General features: G+C 36.4%; 1 protein-coding gene across 1 annotated transcript in view; it reads left to right on the top strand.

Moving 5' to 3' along the window:
• The window catches only part of LOC126470017 (tetratricopeptide repeat protein 7B-like), a gene marked incomplete in the record, with an annotated part of 205,659 nt that overhangs the window by 56,042 nt on the left and 129,291 nt on the right, over nucleotides 1-20,326 (top strand). Inside the window, 1 exon segment of the mRNA XM_050097494.1 lies at nucleotides 2,250-2,401. Coding sequence (XP_049953451.1) covers nucleotides 2,250-2,401 — 152 coding nt within the window.

Below are 20,326 nucleotides of genomic sequence, written 5' to 3'. Positions count from 1 at the left end.
CACTCATAAAAATGCCTGCTACACAGAAAGTAAATGGTAGTGAGAGTGTGTTGGAAAAGTCTCACCATCTGTGAATTGAAATGTTGCTTCAGCAATGCCAGTGAATATTTCAAGGCATTCGGGTGAAAAATGACATTACATCAAACCTCGCCAATCATTTTCAAGTCAAATACTCTTCCAAAATTTCACAAACTCAGTTGTCAGATATTTGGCCAGGCTATACATCAGTGTGCTGATGGTGTTTACTATTGGATGTAAGGGCATTCCTTGCTTACGCACTTTTGGAAATGCTTAAAAATGAGAAGTTGCTGGTGGCTTAGGTTGTAGTGCAAGTCAGAGTTCTTCAGAAGAGCAACAGTCTCTGTCATCATGGCTGATGTTACATCCTTCGTAAGATCCTTGAATACTTATATTTAATTTTTTGGTGACAACTTTTGGCGCCTCAGATGACAAGGCTTTTCTAACACACCCTCACGACCACTTTGTGTCGCAGATATTTTTATGAGCAGGTGGACAGTGTTGTGGTGTGGCTATGGGGTCTCCCCTGGCACCTGGAATAGCCAATTTATGCATGTACAAATTATTTGAAGAAATTGCTATAAAGACCACACACTTCAAACCAAAATACTTCTACTAATATCTAGGTGATTCCTTCATTGTGTAACCATATGCCAGGAAAGTCCTCGACAAATTTCTTGACATGTCAGAGTTGTCCACAAGAACATAACATTCACCATGGAGGAAGAGAAAAATGGTTGGCTCTCATTCTTGGATGTTTAGGTATGGAAGAAACAAGATGGAAGACTGAGGAATGTCAGCAGTGACATACAGATTAAAAAGGCAATGTATACAATGTGCAGCTCTGAAATAATGCAGGAAGAGAACAAATGACTGGCATGTCTGCCATGTGTAAGACTGTCAGCAAAGATTGCTAGGATCATTAAGAGATATGATGATAAAACAATCTTTCAACCACTATAGGAGATTAAAAATCAAGTTGGCTCAGCCAAGGGTACAGTGAGACTGCATATGACTGGTTCTGTAGCATTCAGAGTGTGTGTGTGTGTGTGTGTGTGTGTGTGTGTGTGTGTGTGTGTGGGCTTGTGGCACATCAGGCAGAGGTTGCTGAGCGCAGCTGGGTGAAACCCGTATGTTTGATTATGAATGTAAAAGTCCTGTGCAGGGCCATTGGCTTTTGGGACAGTGTAATGAAGTCATTGACATTATGACTAATGAGGACCTTGTAAACAGAGATGTTAGCTACCAGGTTCTGCTTGTGGCCTGTTACAGACCGTAATACACTGAGACGGCTCCCAGATGAGACATTCATTTGGCATGCAAGCTGGAGGCACTCGAATGCAGCCCTTCCCCTCACTCCCAGGTACCCCATGTGAGCAAACTGGGTGGCCCACTGTGCTGCAGCACCTATATAATTACAACCAAGGTGCCTTCACCAGAAGATGACGGGAGTGACAGTCACAGTGTGTTGTGCCGTTTTGATGAACACACTTGCCTGGAAACAAGTGTCATATATTATGATAAGAGCTGTGGTTTCACCTGTGGCTTGGAGCTCCTGAGGAGATTAAATGTGTTAGGAATGTAACATTTAATATTGAAGTGACATTAGCAGGAAAATTGGTGTTGATTGGAGATTTGAGTGGCAGAATACGTAAATTTACCGATATCGCACAAGTGCCCTGAGATTCGTAAGATATACTAGTGAATATAGTACATGATGTTGGATCTGTGGTGTGTGAAATATGAAGTATGCACATGGACTTTTATGTTACATGAGTTGCTTGAAGTTTATAAATTAAGGTTGTGCACAACAAATTATTATCATTGGTTTGAGGAGTCTTTTACATAAGCCACAAAAGAAGACACTTCTGTAGAGTTTGAAAGTTCTGACAGAATTGAAGATGGGTATGTTGATAGTTCAGTTAAGTCAGGTAAGAGCCTGTGGCACACAACTTTCCAGCCAGTCTTAATCTACCACAGAATTTTAATCTGCAATGGAGATTCATATGAAGAGATAATGTTGTTCTTTTGTGGAATGTGTATCCTTCAGTACTGCTAAGCCTTTAGTCTGCTCATTGTCTTTATCATGTTTCTGTTGTTACAGTTGTTAATTGACATTAATTATCACATTTCATTTTGTTATTTTTTTTACAGCATGAGAAAATGCTTTGCACCATCGAATGTGTTCATTCCATTCATTTTTTCACGTGGTGTTCTTCTTGCTGTTTCAGAATGTCTGGCTCACTTCCTCATCGGTGAAGGAAAATTGGAATCCTACCTCGAAGCATTTCCTCCTGTTGAACAAAACAACAATAAGGCACGATCAGGATTGTCTGAAGCAAAACGGTATTTGTTGAGTACAGTAGGCGAGCAAGGGAAACAGGTAATTGTTAACTGGATATGAACTGTTGAAGTTTAATATCTGTGCTTATGCAGGGAGGCAAGACAGGCCATCCTCATGAATAATCTTCTTTGACCGCTATATGCTAATACTAAGAGTGCTTTAAAAAAAAAGAGAGAAAAAAGAAAAAAAAAAGTTAAATGCAGGATTTGGGCTGTGTAGAAAGTATGATGCACACTGTGTTAAGTTTGGTCAAAAGTGTGTAACAGTGATGGTAGAGCAAGGCTATAGTTTATTCTGGCATGAACTCCAAGGCGCTTGGTACAATTCTGCACCTTTTGATTGACTGTGCCACAATTTTTAACATTGATAATAACAGTCTAAATTTACTATTAAAGGGGAGAATAAAAAACTATCACAATTACATTCCACCCAGAATGAATGACAATGGACACAAATGATGTCACCAAACTACATGATTTACTGACTTTACTTGCCCATTCCATTTCAGGGTTGTAATTATGTACCCAACTGTCATCAGCTGCTGTGTATCCCATGAAGCATCTATAGAAGTCTCTAAAACTCCTCACAACCTGCTTCTGTGCAGACTGAAGTAGTCTTGACTTCAGCCATATAAACACACAGTAGGATTTATTCACTTTCAAACATGATTGATATTCATTTGAAATAGATATACATTTTGAAATTTATTAATAGGGCATGCTTAAATAGCAACTTATCTGAATACAAAAGTCTTGGTGTATTAATTCCCTACTATTTACATTTTTATGTAAAATACAACAGTTTTATTCAGTTACAAGGGACGTTCAAAACGTTTTGCACAGTCGTGGTTTTTTTTTTTTTTTTTTTTTTTTTTTTTATTTAGGAGGAGAATGAAATTTTTGTGAACATATTTGGAACATTTAGCTATAAGTTGGTATATAAAAGTATTTTTTATTATTTACACAGGGTGTATACGACCCGGGACAACTGGGAGATCCAGGGAAAACCCGGGAATTTATTCATCCGGCAGAAAACCGGGAAAAGCCCGGGAATTGTTTAGAATTCCGGGAATTTTTCATTGTTGTAGTTTTCAGTTAAATTTTGTGATTTTTGGCTCGTAAGAACCGATACTCTAACAAAGGATATTAATGCATCCCACTACTGCAGAATAATTTTGGAGCAACAAAACATGGAACGAGAGAAGAAAAGAAAACGGAAATGAAATTTAAGTTGCAAAGGAAATGCGCCATGTACAACAACAAAACACAGTGCTCAGACGAGTGCCAGATACAACAAAACACAGTGCTCAGACGAGCGTCTGCCAACAGCAAAGTGTGTCAAAGGCTTTATTTAGAAACACTATGCAATGCTTCTTACCAACAAATTGCCTCCGATGAGCGTGACGTGACAACTGTTTAAATTAGATTCGTTTGAGCAGTTGCGGGCGGACTGTTGGTTGTGCACAGTTGCTTCTGGTTACAGAAATGTGGCTGGCTGCCACTATCTAGTATTGTTCCGGTTCGGAAATATCGTAGATCCGTGGATGATGCACAGAGCAGTCTGAGTTGTTGTGGGGAGGAGGGTCATCTCCACGTGACCTGTGTTTACGTGCAGTGATTTTTTTTTGTTTCCTCCTTGTTTCTTGTTCTCACGTTAAATGAAAACAAAACGGATTTTTTTGGCCGGGAGCTAGCAAATGAATTAAAATACGTTCGCATAATTACGGAAGGCTAAAATATGTTGTTAGTTTCAGATTTTATCTCCACCTTTCTGACAGTCAAGTATTAATCGCCTTACAGAACAATGAAGTTATTTTTGTCGGTTTGCTAAAGAGATTTGGCTTTTATTAAATCTTTTCCGCCGAGGCAGTCAATTTATTTGAAACAAAGTGTTTAATTTCACACTGTTGGCTAGTTTCAACTGTTCGCTGCATTTCAAGTGCACGTGTGGTATTATTCCATAATAAAGAACCAAACATGAGATAATACAGTACTGGTACTCAAAAAAATTTACATCCTAATCTGTGCATACGAATGTGCACTTTAAGCCGAATTATGCATTTTAGTATGGTTCACGAAATTCCGATGCTCTTGAAGTGTCCTCTGATGTCTTGTTTCTTTTATGTCATAATGTGAGATCTTTTAATGTTTTACACGTAGGAACATCGGGTTTCCTGGTCATCGTAGCTGCGCAAACGCGGTGACGCCCATTATCTGGCGCTCTCTGGCAACTGCTGAAACGAACACATTTCTAAGAGGTCGCGGGAAAATGTTGCGACTGGTGGTTTGAAAAGCATTACATTCAAAGTAAATTTCCGTTTACGCAAGATGAACTGTGTGCGAGAATGTACGATGAATTTCTTAAATCACAAAGCGTTTGACTCTCGTTTAAAAATCAACTCTTTTAGACGACCATTTAGAAGAATTTCGAGCCCAGAAGATCAGACATTTACATCTTTATTAAGAATTTACTGGTACATTTGTGTGATGTATCTTAAAGTGTAACATGAGCGAAAAAGATCAACATTATATGTCGAAGCTTAGCTTCTCTTCCAGCTTATTAATCTTCTTATGTGAATGCTATGTATATCAATGTAAACCATTAACTTTCCTTACTTGTGTGTTCGCGCTACTTAAGAGTGATCTTGCTATTGACTGACTGCATCACGTGTCTTACGCTGTCATCAGCTGGCGAGATCACGTGACATGAGATGTGTCTGGCTTACAAAAGCGCATCGCAATCTCGATTTCACTGCTTTGGAAAGAGGAAGAGTATACTGTCACTTAACACAGGAAAAATGTATTTTCACCCGGGAGAAAGCGGATTTTTAACCGGGAAATCCGGGAATTGTTTTTCCTTGTCCATGTATACACCCTAATACAGGTGAGCCATAATGGACCGTGAAGTAGATGTCAGGTTGCCACATCGATTCACAGGAAATTGCTCCCTGTTTATGGGGAGGACACAGTGGTTGGCAACAGTATCCAGCACTGGTTGCAGAGGTTTAAAGTAGGTGAATTCTTTCTACTGGACAATCCACAATGCGGTAGACCATCGACAGCAGTGAGTAGTGTGATTAAGGAGACCATTGATCAAATCATCCAAAATGACAGATGTGTGACGACATGATAGCTTGCTGAAATGACTCGTTTGGCATTGGGTAGTGTGGTATCACTGGTACGATCACTAGGATACAGAAAAATCTGTGCATATTGGGTGCCTAGTTTATTGACAAGAGAAACGAAAACAGTGAGGAAGAATGTGTGCGAGGGTCTCATGACCTATACACCTTTACTGAAGAGTGGAAACAGTGTTTTGACGGCGTCATTACCCATGATGAAACATGGTTGTTTCTGTCCAAACCTGAGAGCAAAACCCAATCCATGGAGTGGTGTCATCCAGGGTCCCCTCGGAAGAAGAAACCAAGACTTTCACAAACAGCAGGCTGAAAGGTAATGGCCTCCTTCTTCTTGCATCAGTGTGGTGTCATTTTCATTGACATATTGGAACCTGGTTCCAGAATTAACCGGGACCGTCACTTTTTGTCATTGGACAAGCTTCGACGTGCCATCAAGATCCACACACTGCAGCTTCCGGGTCAGATCATCAGACTACACCATGGCAATGCCAAACACCATACAATCCTTATGATGCAGCCGAGAATCAGGAAAATGGGTTGGAAAATTATTTCTCATCCTCCCTACAGTCCGGTCTTAGCTCCATTTGATTTTTACCTCTTTGGTCATCTGAAGGCCCACCTGCGTGGTAAAACATTTAATAGTGAGAAAGACCTTATTTCCCCTGTGTCAAGCGATGGTGTAAAAGTCAATCCCCAGAATTTTACCAAAGTGAATTTACATCATGGAAAGAGCATTGGGCCAGATGTGTCACAGCTGATGGAGGCTACACTGAGTAGGCTCAATGTATCGCTAAATGTTCCAAGTACGTTCACAAAAAATTTCATTCTCCTCCAACAAAAATAAAAAAAATTAGAGACTACTGTGCAAAACTTTTTGAACGCACTGGGTATTTCAACATACTGTGTGCTACTGTTCATTTGACATTACTTTTAAATGGCCATATCACAATAATTGATATTACATGCTATTACAGCCTATTATTGAATAAAATTCATCATTAAAATTGGAGGTCATCTACGAAACCCTGCTGAAATTCTTAAGCTGAACTATATAATATGTCAAATGAAACGCTATGGTTCGAGAGAGTTTTTCAAGTCTCAAACGTCTATTATGTATATATACAAACTGATGCAACAAATGAAAATTTGTACTCTACACAGATGTGTATGTCACCCTAGCATAGTGGCTTTGCACACCTGCATGGACTAGCCTAGCATGCCTCCCTCCTCAATCCAAATTCCCATTCACACCTCAGCCCACCTGGTGTTCCTACTAAACTCACATAGCAGAGGCTCTCCAACTGTATTGCAATAGCACCTCAGCATTGAAAAGTGGGGGGGATCCTGCCTGAAATCCAGGCATAGACGCTTTAATCAAATGAAACTATGTGGTTCCAGACACCTCTCCAAGTCTCAATGTATTTCGTACTTTGAATCCATTTTGTATTGTTCTTATTAATTTAGACCCAGAGTAGCCATGTTTATACTGATTCTTAAAGAAAACGAGACTAAAATATTTGTAATTATTGCAAACTTTTGTTGGCTCAGCTTACAGCACATCAATAACATGTCCATTCCTTGTGCTGACACTCTTGAGGAGTGTTTACTGGGCTTTCCTTGAAATGATTTAACCTGCTGTAAACTAGGACCACTTATGACATGAAACTCTTTAAAATACAATCTGCATGATTCTTATTGTCCAATGCCTTTTTCTAACATTTAAAGACAGTTCTTGAGCCAATGACATTACTCCTTAGATTAATCATGCAAGCTAATGGGAAATGAAAGGCCTGATAAACATGTGATAGAACTGTTTACCGATGCAACTCCTCGGCTTATTCAAAATATATATTGCATGATAGTGTTTTCAAGCAATGCTTAGAAACAATGAATGCATTATTGTTCAAGGCGGTAAATATGTCTGTAACAGAAACTTGCCAAACAACTACTGGCTGCCATGTTCGTCAAAATTTCAAACCTTTTTATCTCTCATTCTGAATAATACATTTTCAATTGTTGATGGTTGATTTCTGAACTGACAGTTCTACTGGACCACTTTGTCTTGCAAATAATTACTGCACTGCTGTCTCTTCCAACTGAAAGTAACAAAGATCATTGTAGTGATTCACATGCCCTACTGTTAGTTTTCAACTCAATCTTTTTGTTTACTCAATATCTTTTGTGTGATTTTTGATGTCTTTGGCACATGATTGATAAACAAATCTGTGTGTTCAGGCATATGAATGATTTAATTTTTATCCACAATATTCTGATAACTTGCTTAATTATCTTTGTCACGTGGTTTGAGGCATGATCTTGGTGTACTTGCTGTCTTGAATCCTTCCAGACTTTCTAGCCTTTGAAAACTATAAATCTGGATCACCCAAAAGTGGTTCTAATTTATTGTTAATTTTCTTTCTGTGATGAGCACTGTATAGATAACTTGGGAAAACCAGATTAAGAGCTTCCATATTTATTGAAATTGTGCAACTCTGCTATTCTAATAAATGCACAAATAAATAAAAAATAAATGAAAAAATAAATAAAAATATATGAAGAAATAAATAAATAAAGAAAGTACATACACACAAAAAATGTCAGTGAATCTGCAAATTGTGAACTTTTGCACCCAGACACGTGAGTTTGATCTTCAGTTTGAAAACTTCATCAAAATTGTGGAGGTGGAAAATTGTTATTTAATGCCATTCCTGACTTATTTGATGAATCCAAAGCCATCACCCACTTCCTGGTAAGTGCTACAATTTTAACAGATAAATTCAACATTCCTGTCCATTTCAATAATAGGGTGTTGTCGTCGTCATCATGATCACCGTGGGTAGAAATGAACAGTTACATTCACTGGAAACTGTTACGAGCCAAGTATTGTAAATGTATACAGAAATTACATGTATCAAGAGTGAAGAAACATGTTATCTAATAAGTGAACAATTGGGAATGCAAAATAAGACACAAAGTTCCTGACAATAAGCATTTGTCTCAAACTATACTGTCACTGTAAGACTTAAATCAAAGACCTCTACCTGACAAGATGAATGAAAGTATGATTTTTTATATGTTCAATTACCTCCATGAAAGTACTGTAAAAGTCCCTGGAATGTAGCAAAACACTGCTGAGATAATGGTCAGTAAAGAATAAAAGGCAGTCTCGGTAAATATAATATATAATTATATTATTTTTTGTTAGTTAAAAAGTTTTAAGGGAATAGTTTTTCATGAAGTAGTCATTGAATAAATAAATGAATGAATGAACTTTGTGTGTGAAATGAGGACTCTTGAAGTTACGTAACTATAGCTCACATATTGCAACAATAAGAAAATAATGATCAGTTCTATTTCTTATCTACTTTTTTTTTTTCAAAAGTTACATTTAAACTTTTACACTGATATTCTTTTAGTAACTGTTTACATAACTTGTAGGCTGTAAGGATTTAATACATGCCCCTAACAGTGTTAAATTCTTTGTGCTAGCTTGGTTGGAGATGCTTTAGCAAAGAATACTTAAGACAAATAACACTTAAGAAGAAGAATAATGTATCAAAACTAGTCACACTCAGGAGTTTTCATCCCAATCAGCTGAATATTGCAGATGTCGAAAAGTGACAATTAAGAGATTATCACAGTGTTCAATGAGAGCCCCATGAACATGGCATCAGTATTGATCTTTAGATTTGAACTTCTGATTAATAAGTGTAACACTGTATGGTAAAATAATGTTGTATTATTCATAAAATGTGGAACTGTGCTCTCCATAAAGTAGTAGAGGGGTCTGGCGGATCTCCTTTCACGTTACGAATGGAAACAGGATGAGTACATATATTAGGGAGTAGCAATTAAGCTAATGTTCATTTATGTGTGCCGCCTTTGTTCAACAATATGCTTGGCAGCATCACTGTACTTAATTAATTTTACTATTATATCAAACAGAGTCTGGTGGTACAGTGGTTTTCTGTGATTTCCTTCCCTATTCTTTTGTAATCATAGCTTGTGCTACATCTCTAATCATTGTGCTGTCAGTTGGATTTTAAACTCCAAACTTCCATCCTTTTAGTATCTCAAGACGAGGATTACTGCCAGTATAGTACTCGCTATATAACCTGATCAGGTCAGGTTTATTCCATTTGCGAAAATTATGTCATATGTGTGAGACACTGGCTCTCTGATAGCTCAATTATCCCCATATTTTATTTTATTTATTTACACGTCAAGTTCCATATGACCAAATTGAGGAGCAAATCTCCAAAGTCATGTAACAGGTCAGTACATGAAATTACAACAAAAGTAATAACAGTTAAAAATAAAATGTTTATGAACCCAAAAAAAGTCAAGCCACAAGTTTAAGTAAACACAATCAACAATACAACAAGAATCAGCTTAATTTTTCAAGGAACTTCTCGACAGAACAGAAGGAGTGAACCACGAGGAAACTCTTCAGTTACAATTTGAAAACACATGGATTATTGCTAACATTTTTTAATTCTGGTGATAGCTTATTGAAAATGGATGCAGCAGTATACTGCACACCTTTCTGCACAAGAGTTAAGGGAGTCCGATCTGCCGAGTATTAACTGAGTGAAAGCAGCTAATATTGTTAACAAGAAATGACAGTGAGGAATATTGATAGGCCAATGTCAAAATACCCAGTCTCGTGAACAGGGCTCACCAAGAGGTTCGTGAACTTAGACCACTTATTGCCCAAGCTGCCCGTTTCTGCCTGTTTCTTACATCAGAGTGAATGTTCTCATGCCTCCTCCTTTCAGTGTCGAGAGCTTCACTTCTATCTATAATCAAATATACATTGTTGATGTCTTTGTGTCTTGGGAGGGCTAATGCTTCATGAGCAGGTAATCACTATATATGGATTTCTGAGTTCTATGTCTTTGAGAGGCTCATCCATATATACTTTATGGTCCCAATACCTCTGCAAAAGTACACAAATGGTATCTTCACTGTGGCTGTGTGGTGGCAGCATCAATCATTTTTACTTGACTGGCTACTGTTGTTCTGCAGACCAAAATTAATTACAAAAGGCAGCCTGGAATTCACTGGAATAATGAAAACTACTCAGCTACTCTCATGCCCCACATATGTAACATGCCTTTGAAATTCTCACACACATATCTGTTTTTTGTTTTTTGGGATGCAGTATTGAGAAAGTATGTTTGATTTGGCTTAGGAAAGCCAATGGGATGCAATGCTTGAGTCAGTGTGAACTCATGAAAGTTACATGAACCGGTACTGGTATCAACAATAATTTGGTATTGCATTCAGGATACAGTTACATTTTAGTGCATTGTTCCTGTACACCAGCTACAATTTTAATGAGTGCCTGTTTATGCTGTTAACAATCACACTGTAGTATTGTGATCTCTGTGCTGTGTTCATTGATTTTATCTTCCACCTGATGGAGTGCAGTTTTATTATGCACACAATATTCGTCTTGCATAGCTGTCAATGCTCCAACTTCTGATTTGAACTTGGATTGTCCCATCATAGTTTTGTTACATAATTCATTCTTGTTCCTGTGAACGTACAGGCCAATTCCTTTCTTTGCATTCTTTTTTATGTGATCCTCCACCCAGTTTAATTTGTGTTCAAGATCATCAGTCTGTTTTTTAGTTTGCTTTTCCTCATTATTCATGTTGGTGTCGCAGCCTCCATTTTTGAGTTTAATACATGTTCTCTAATTTTGATACCATCAAAATTGAAGCAGCTGTTATGTAACAAAATTTACAGATCTTTTTCAGAATTAAAATTCATGTTGGAATTGTCCTGCATACAGATATCTCCTGCACTTGTGGCAGTATCTTCACTGTTAGCATTCATTGTTAAGGGTCACACATAGCCTATTGTTTCCAAAAGTCACACCTCTCTGTAGTTCGTTGTACACAAGTTATCCCTCCTTTCCAATGTTATTTTTAGCAAAACAAAATGCCACTATACTGGAAAACTGCACTCTCACTGTGTACTGTAATTCTACTGCATTACCTGTCTCCAAAGATTCCAATGAAGTCATCATCTGATGCACATTGTCAGTTCAGACAATCTTCATTATTTCTCACTTCATTGATGATAATCATCTTCTTGTCAGTGATGAATTGTTTCATTATTTGTGCTATCTGATAATCAGTTGGGAGGAGTTGATTAAGCATAATGAATTGCTGTGTCACTATTAGTTTGTTATATTTTTGGGCAAAGGGTATTACTGAATTATAGTAACAAAATCATGGCACAAAATTCAAATAAAACTTTAGTTTTTGTGAATACTTCAATCTTGGACAATGTTTACTACTTGCGATGTACAGTTCAATATTCTATTGACAAGTGACCATAAAATTCAGTACACTACTTAGTTTCCTTCCAAATACTTTTCTGACCAAGTGTTTGCAACTAGATCACATCTGTAGACTCCAATTTAACAACTGCTGCTCTGGTGCCCATCTCAAAAACAAAATGAGCAACCATAGAACACATTGTTGACCTCATTGATGCTTAATTGCATATTGTTGAACCTCAGAGTTTGTACTTCTACTGCTAGAAATACAGCAATGATGATCTCCCTCCCCGCCTCTCTCTCTCTCTCTCTCTCTCTCTCTCTCTCTCTCTCTCTCTCTCTCTAATGCAATATAGGAATCAAATGTGTATTATAAACCTGTGAATTGAGTGGGTGAATGGATCTCAAAAGGATATGTTTTTCCATGTAGTACACTCTTGTAAAAAGAGAGAGAAAAAAAAACAAAACAAAAAAAAAAAAAAACCACACACACACACACACACACACACACACACACACACAATGTAAACTTATGCCCATCATGTTTACATGTGTTTCTCTCTTTACCTGGGAGATAAGCAAAACAAAACTGTTGATATAAACATGCCACATGATTATGCATCAGTTGCTAATAGCTATAGCATAAAAATTCCAAGATGTTAACCAACATAATAAAATATGTGAAGGTAATGATGTCATAATCCTGCTAGAATACTTGACTGAAGAACTAAAGGGAGAAATATGGTACTATTGGACAGGTCAGCTCAGATGTCATATCATTTCTAAAGCATTCAAATACTGACATGAACTGATTTACAAAAAGTACAAAATAGATGATTTAGCACACTATTAGCAGCACTCCATTACATGAACATTCACACTATTTATATTTGAAAACACACAAAAATGAAAGGCACCATAAATTTAAGAGAAGGGAATAACTGGAGCTCTAAGAAAGCAAGAATTAACAATTATCACAAGAAGATGAGACTCACGTTAGCACTTTAAGATTCAGAAGATTTACACACATTAGGTTGCGTCAGATGAAACTTGGATCTACCAATATGAGCCTGAATCAAAATGTCAGTCAATGAAATATTGACAAAGATATGCTCGAGTGGGGCAAGGGACTACTACTTTCTTTGGTTGGAAAAATGATGTCATCTGAGTTTTGGGATGATGGAGTTATTCATATTGTTTTTCTGGAACAAAACACAACCATTACTTTTTTGCAACAGGGCAACACTAGACAAAACATTCATGTATATAAGAAGGTGAAGTCTTTCCATGAGGGCTTAATAAAATGTCTTTACCATAAGCAAAAGTGTATTCAGTTATAAAAAAATAAGAGAGTGTGATTAATGAGGGAATTGCAAGAAAACATTGTGTTTTATTTATTAAAATATTCCCATCCAGTCACTCGCTTATCATTTAACACTTTTAATTTAGGAATACTGGTTGAAACAGTTAGGGAGTCAGTCAAGATACACTAAACAACCTGGGGATGATATAACTATGTAGTCCTTTTAACACTGGTGTCGTTACCACTAATATACTGGATATACTGCTTCTTCATAATGTAATACTAAAATAATGATTCAGCTGTATTACAGTGGACTCACTGATGCTGGAGAAAATATTCATGTAGCTGGGTATTTCTGTATATAGTGTCTCTGCTGAAGTCATAAGACAACTGTCACTATCTTGTATTTTTTACCATAGCCTCCTGTGATCAGAATGGGGGAGCTAATGGGAGGCTAGTCATAAATTTTCACACTGATGCGTGGTAACTTTCTGATCATTTGTAGCGCATTGAGAAATACTGACTAACTCCTAATTATCTAGTTTCCCTTCTGGTAGTCACTAAATTAAAACTATATTTCTGCTTATACTGTTTTGTTAGATGGCTACACCAATGTCCGATGAGGACACTGCCCTGCAACTACTGGTGACCCATTGGCCTGGATCGCTGGCAACTAGCATGTAGTCATCCTGCCTATTTATTGGATGTCTTCAGTGTTCTGATTGCCTCAGTCTTATTTTATGTTGATACATAGACAAACTTCGTAAGCTGTTGGCCAGTACAGATGCTACACATACAAATACCTGTCTCCTGACCTACACTCCACACCCTGAGGAAGGTCACTGCATTAAGGCAACAACATCAGTTTCTTTAGCATTTTGTGTACTTTATACCACTATGAACCAAATGACAGTTTGGGGAGATGTAATGTTTAGGATAATTTGGGATAAGGTGATTCATTATATTTAAGAGAAAAAGACTGTCTTGCTGACCTAGCGATGCTTACGCATGGCTAATGTGTGAGTGATACTCTGATATGGACAGAAGTGGGTATTCAGAAATGCTTGACATTGCCTGTCCTTGAAAAAGGTTCTTTGATGGCTTGAATGTTTAAGTACAGTATCTTTCAAGCTCTTGTTGTGTAGCAAATATCCCTGAAATTTATGTGGAAGATGTATTCCATCTAGATTAACATTTTACATGGCTATTTCTGAACTGCAGAATACTTTTCTTCAGGACTGACAAAATGCTCATCAAGCAACCATTAAAAATTTCATTGGATCCGTAGCAAGGAAGTGTGGAGCAATGTTGGTCATTCATAGTGAGCATGCTTCACATTTATGGCCCCTTCATCTATTTGTTTGCTATTAAATTTGTACAAAATGTCTCCTAAAGTCATATAGGCAAGATTTACTGAGGATGTGCATTTATGTACATATATACTGCACTATTTATGAAGGAATGTTTTGCTATATATTATAGAAGTAAATTAAGAGTGTATTTTCTGTGCTCATAAATGTTTTGACTTTCTTCTAAGATAAGTCGTAGGGTCAGTATTGCATCACGTGTTCCAACATTTCTACGGAATCCAAACTGATCCTCCCCGAGGTCAGCTTCTATCAGTTTTTCCATTCGTCTGTAAAGAATTCGCGTTAGTATTTTGCAGCTGTGACTTATTAAACTGATAGTTTGGTAATTTTCACATCTGTCAACACCTCTACGTTTCTAGCATTTGTACACTTAGAGAAAGCTTTTGACAATGTTGATTGGAATACTCTCTTTCAAATTCTGAACGTGGCAGGGGTAAAATACAGAGAGCGAAAGGCTATTTACAATTTGTACAGAAACCAGATGGCAGTTAGGAGTCGAGGGGTATGAAAGGGAAGCAGTGGTTGGGAAGGGAGTGAGACAGGGTTGTAGTCTATCCCTGGTGTTATTCAATCTGTATATTGAGCAAGCAATAAAGGAAACAAAAGAAAAGTTTGGAGCAGGTATTAAAATCCATGGAGAAGAAATAAAAACTTTGAGGTTTGCCGATGACATTGCAATTCTGTCAGAGACAGCAAAGGACTTGGAAGAGCAGTTGAACGGAATGGACAGTGTCTTGAAAGGAGGGTACAAGATGAACATCAACAAAAGCAAGACGAGGATAATGGAATGTAGTCGAATTAAGTCGGGTGATGCTGAGGGAATTAGATTAGGAAATGAGACACTTAAAGTCATAAAGGAGTTTTGCTATTTGGGGAGCAAAATAACTGATGATGGTCGAAGTAGAGAGGATATAAAATGTAGACTGGCAATGGCAAGGAAAGCGTTTCTTAAGAAGAGAAATTTGTTAACGTCGAGTATTGATTTAAGTGTCAGGAAGTCGTTTCTGGAAGTATTTGTATGGAGTGTAGCCATGTATAGAAGTGAAACATGGATGATAACTAGTTTGGACAAGAAGAGAATAGAAGCTTTCGAAATGTGGTGCTACAGAAGAATGCTGAAGATTAGATGGGTAGATCATATAACTAATGAGGAGGTATTGAATAGGATTGGGGAGAAGAGAAGTTTGTGGCACAACTTGACTAGAAGAAGGGATCGGTTGGTAGGACATGTTCTGAGACATTGAGGGATCACCAATTTAGTATTGGAGGGCAGCGTGGAGGGTAAAAATCATAGAGGGAGACCAAGAGATGAATACATTAAACAGATTCAGAAGGATGTAGGTTTGCAGTAGGTACTGGGAGATGAAGAAGCTTGCACAGGATAGAGTAGCATGGAGAGCTGCATCAAACCAGTCTCAGGACTGAAGACCACAACAACAACAACAACAACAACAACTGTTTTGACTAGTAAAAGTAGAATATTGCTGCATTAAATTGCTTTGTTTCTCCCTGTAGTATTTTTACTATGGGTAGTACACTACAGCTTGCTCATGATTGTATTTGTTAAAAAAAAAATATTTGTGATACCTAAATCACATTCTCTCGTGTATTTAGACCAGCTTTTACCTTCTGTATACCCACAATGACTGTTAATTATGAAAGCTGTTTAGGTTGTTCAACATTGCTAACAATAGTAATTTATTTTATAATACGTCACTGTTGGGTCAATCCATACCAAGTGGTCCAGCATGGCTGCTTGACCATCTCAGAAAAATTTTATATTTGCTGGGTGAATTCCCCAATGTTTAGTAGTCACAAAAATATTTAAAAAAAGATTATTGTTTATTATTTTGAAATGGCTGCCATGTTTGTTCCGGGCCACATGTGTTTTTTCATATTTGCAAGCATCTACATTTTTTACAATTATTCAGTAGTGGATTGTCGTAAGCCTTTCAGATAAAATGCATTTAGTTCAACACGCTGTGGGCTACAAATTAACATCAGTATCACTTAGCTGAATGTATTCTTTAATATGTTTTTAATAGTTCAAAGTGATCAGCAACAAATTAAAAAAAACTCTATTTTTGAACAGTAGTTACTTTTTATAGAGTATTAATGGTGAGCAGCTTACACTTTAAAAAAATACACTATTTTAAAAAATGGATTTTTTAATTTTTCTATTTTGTGGCCTGTAATATCTTTGTTGAGGAGCCAGATAAAAATGACAAAATTTCATAGTTAATAGACCTTTGTGATAGCAAAATTCAGTGTAAATTTCATCTTTGAAATTCAATTGGAGGTTATGGACAAAAATTATAAATGAGTCAAAAATACATCTTTTAACACCTGCGATATCTGGTAGGCTAATCAAATAAAGTATACCAATTGCATAATGTAACACACCACATTACACTACCTAATGATTGTTTGTTGAAACAATGCAGTGGTAATTGTTTCAGCAGGCTAACAGTTGCATCTGCAAGTCTATACAAGTCTGATTGTTATCTTCCCCCTTACACCAACAGTTGTCTACTCACACTTATTTAGCTAGAAGTTCTTGAAGTGTACAGTTGAAAAATGGAGTCTCAGTGTTCTGTTGGTGTTGTTATTAACGAAACATGTCATAAAAGTGTGTGTGGAGTATATCCTAAAGACATTACTTTAATCGAAGATTACAGTGAAGAAAAAAAGTGTTGTTTTACTTAAGAGTCGGCCAGAGGTCAAATCAACATGCAAGTGCCATGAAATGAAATACTTAAAGAAAATTTCATCACCTTTTTGGTCAGTCTTGCATGGACCCCTGAAACATCATATACAGAACTTTGTGACTAATCGGCAACCGTTAAGAAAGTAGATACAGCTTGTGAAATCCTGGGTGTATCACCTGCTAGTAAAATTAGAAAACTAAGTCAAAATAAAAGACCAAGTGCCTTGAATATAAAAATTGAGAATATGACAGCTACAGTCAAAAAGAATTTGGAAGTATCATTTCAAAATACAATTTGTACTAAAACATATGGAAGTTCTAAAACTTCACCAACCGAATATGATGATTTGATAGAAAAACTAAATGTAGTACTTGAGACAAAGAGGATAAAATTAAGATTGTCAGTTTACTGCTCAATTCTTGGAGTCGAGCAAAAGTTAGTGATGAATTTAATGTGTCAGAACGTCTTGTTAAGTTAACAAGGCAATTAATAAAAGAACAGGGAATTTTACCAGCATTACAAAAGAAAAGTGGATCTAATTTCGTAGATGAAAACACAATCAATAAAGTTACTCAGTATTATGACGATAACAATAACAGTCGTTTGATGTCTGGCAAAAAAGACTGTGTTTCTGTGAAAGAAAATGGTTCTAAGATTCAAAGACAAAAAAGGTTAATATTGTTTAATTTTACTGAACTATTCCCTGAATTTAAAAAAGAAAATCCTGACATTAAAATTGGAACATAGAAGTTTTGCGAGTTGAGACCAAGATGGTGTGTTGTTGCAGGGGATCTGGCACCCATAATGTTTGTGTTTGTATCAGCAGAACATAAAGTTGATTATAGATGGGGACAATTTTAGAGTTGACTATAAAGACCTTTCGGAAGTTATGGTATGCAATATCGACAGTTACAATTGCATTATCAAGGGAAAATGTGAAGATTTTCCAGGCAAACAAGTCTTACTTGACATGTTTGAAGAATTCAAAAAAGGCGATTTGTTGCTGACAAAATAAAATACAAACAGTGGGTGACACTGGACAGAACTGATATGGTGACAGTCATAAAATCATGAGAATGGTTTTATGAAGTGTTGGTGGCTAACCTTGAAAATCTGTAAATGCATCATTTTATTGCACAAGCTCAAAGTAAATTTTTAAAAGACAAAAAGCAAACCTTGGTGGCTGATGAATGTTTAGTTCTTGCTGACTTTTCGGAAAATTATTCCTTTGTTGCTCAAGATGAAGTACAAGGGCACCACTGGGTAAACAAGCAGTCCACAGTTCATCCATTTGTATTCTATTATAAAGATGAAGATAAACTAATTAGCAACAGCTTTTGTGTCATAAGTGACTACCTTGAACACAACACTAAAGCAGTGCACATTTTTCAACTAAAATTAACAAACTACATTAAACAGCAGCACTCTTCCATTAAAGAACTGATTTACTTTTCTGATTTGGCACAAAGTCAATATAAAAAAAAAAAAAAAAAAAAAAATTATTAACATCTCCTTTCATAAATTCATAAACAAGATTTTGGGTTTGATGTAGAATGGCACTTTTTTGCTTCATGCCACGGGAAGAATGCTTGTGATGGTGTTGGGGGGTACAACAAAGCAAGCTATCACAAAAGCAAGTCTACAGCTGACTGACGACAATCATATGATAACACCTCAAGAAATGTTTGAATTCTGTAAAAAAGATATCAAAGTCATTACCTATGTTTTTGTACAATGTGAGGAAATTCAATTCAAAGAAGTCTATGATAGTATCTTGAAGGAAAGACACAACACTTGTCAGAAGATTAAAGGCACTCGATCTTTTCATTGTTTTCTACCCCATTCACACAACTTATTGAAGTGTAAGATCACATCAACTTCACCTGATAGTGAACTTCATCAGTGTGGAAAACTTGTTCAACTGGTTCTTGAAAATAATGACATAGTGGCTTGTGTTTACGATGAACAATGGTGGATTGGCAAAGCTGATAATATTGACTGTCAAAACTAAGATGTACATGTTGTATTTTATCGCCCTACAGGACCAAGGACATCTTTTGAAAAACTGAGAACGATCAAGTTTGGATGTCACTTACAACTGTACTAAGGAAGCTGTCTCCCATGGAATTTACAACTGTGACTGGGTGAACTTAGAATCTAATACCCAAACTGAGTGAACTAATAACTCAAATGTTCAATGAGCGATGTACTACAAACAAATAATAAGAGAACAATATAATGTAATTAGTAGGCTTATTTTCAATAAAAAAGTAAGTAATCATCGATATGATTAAATCATATACTGTAACTGATAAATATTTTATTCCATAAGCCTAATATTGCAGATGTTAAAAAACATATTTTTGAATCGTGTTTGTAATTTTTTTTTCCCCCATAACTTCCAATTGAATCTCAGAGTTGAAATTTATACTGAAGTTTGATATCATAAACATCTAATAACTGTGAAATTTTCAGATTTTTATCTGGTCCCCCAACAAAGATATTGCAGGCCACAAAAAGCAAAAATAAAAAAATCCATTTTTTAAAATAGTGTATTTTTTTAAGTGTAAGCTGCTCACCATTGATACTCTATAAAAAGTAACTATACTATACAGTGTAATAGCAGAAAAAATATTAAACCTGAGAAATTAATCTTTCTTGGGAAAACTACTGTTCAAAAATAGTTTTTTAAATTTGTGGCTGATAACTTTGAACTATTAAAAATATATTGAAGAATACATTCAGCTAAGTGATAATGATGTTAATTTGCAGCACAGTGTGTGTTAAACTAAATGCATTTTATCTGAAAGGCTAAGGACTATCCACTACTGAAGAAATGTAAAAAATGTAGATGCTTGCAAATATGAAAAAACGCATATGGCCTGGAACAAATGTGGCTACCATTTCAAAATAATAAACAGTAATTTTTTTTAAAAAATATTTTTGTGACTACTAAACGTTGGGGAATTCACCCAGCAAATACAAAATTTTTCTGAGATGGTCAAGCAACCAATTATTTTTCTCTTGGGCCACTTGGTATGGATTGACCCTGTTAAGAAGCTGTAAAGTTGCAGCATTTAATGATGAATATAGAATTAGGGGCTTTTGTTTTCTTATGTGGCTGATTTATTTGCACAAGTTGTGAGGGTGGT

Source organism: Schistocerca serialis, chromosome 3, assembly GCF_023864345.2.
Source record: "Schistocerca serialis cubense isolate TAMUIC-IGC-003099 chromosome 3, iqSchSeri2.2, whole genome shotgun sequence".
Taxonomy (NCBI): domain Eukaryota; kingdom Metazoa; phylum Arthropoda; class Insecta; order Orthoptera; family Acrididae; genus Schistocerca; species Schistocerca serialis.
Note: the sequence above shows the minus strand (reverse complement) of the source record. Positions and strands in the feature narration are given on the sequence as shown.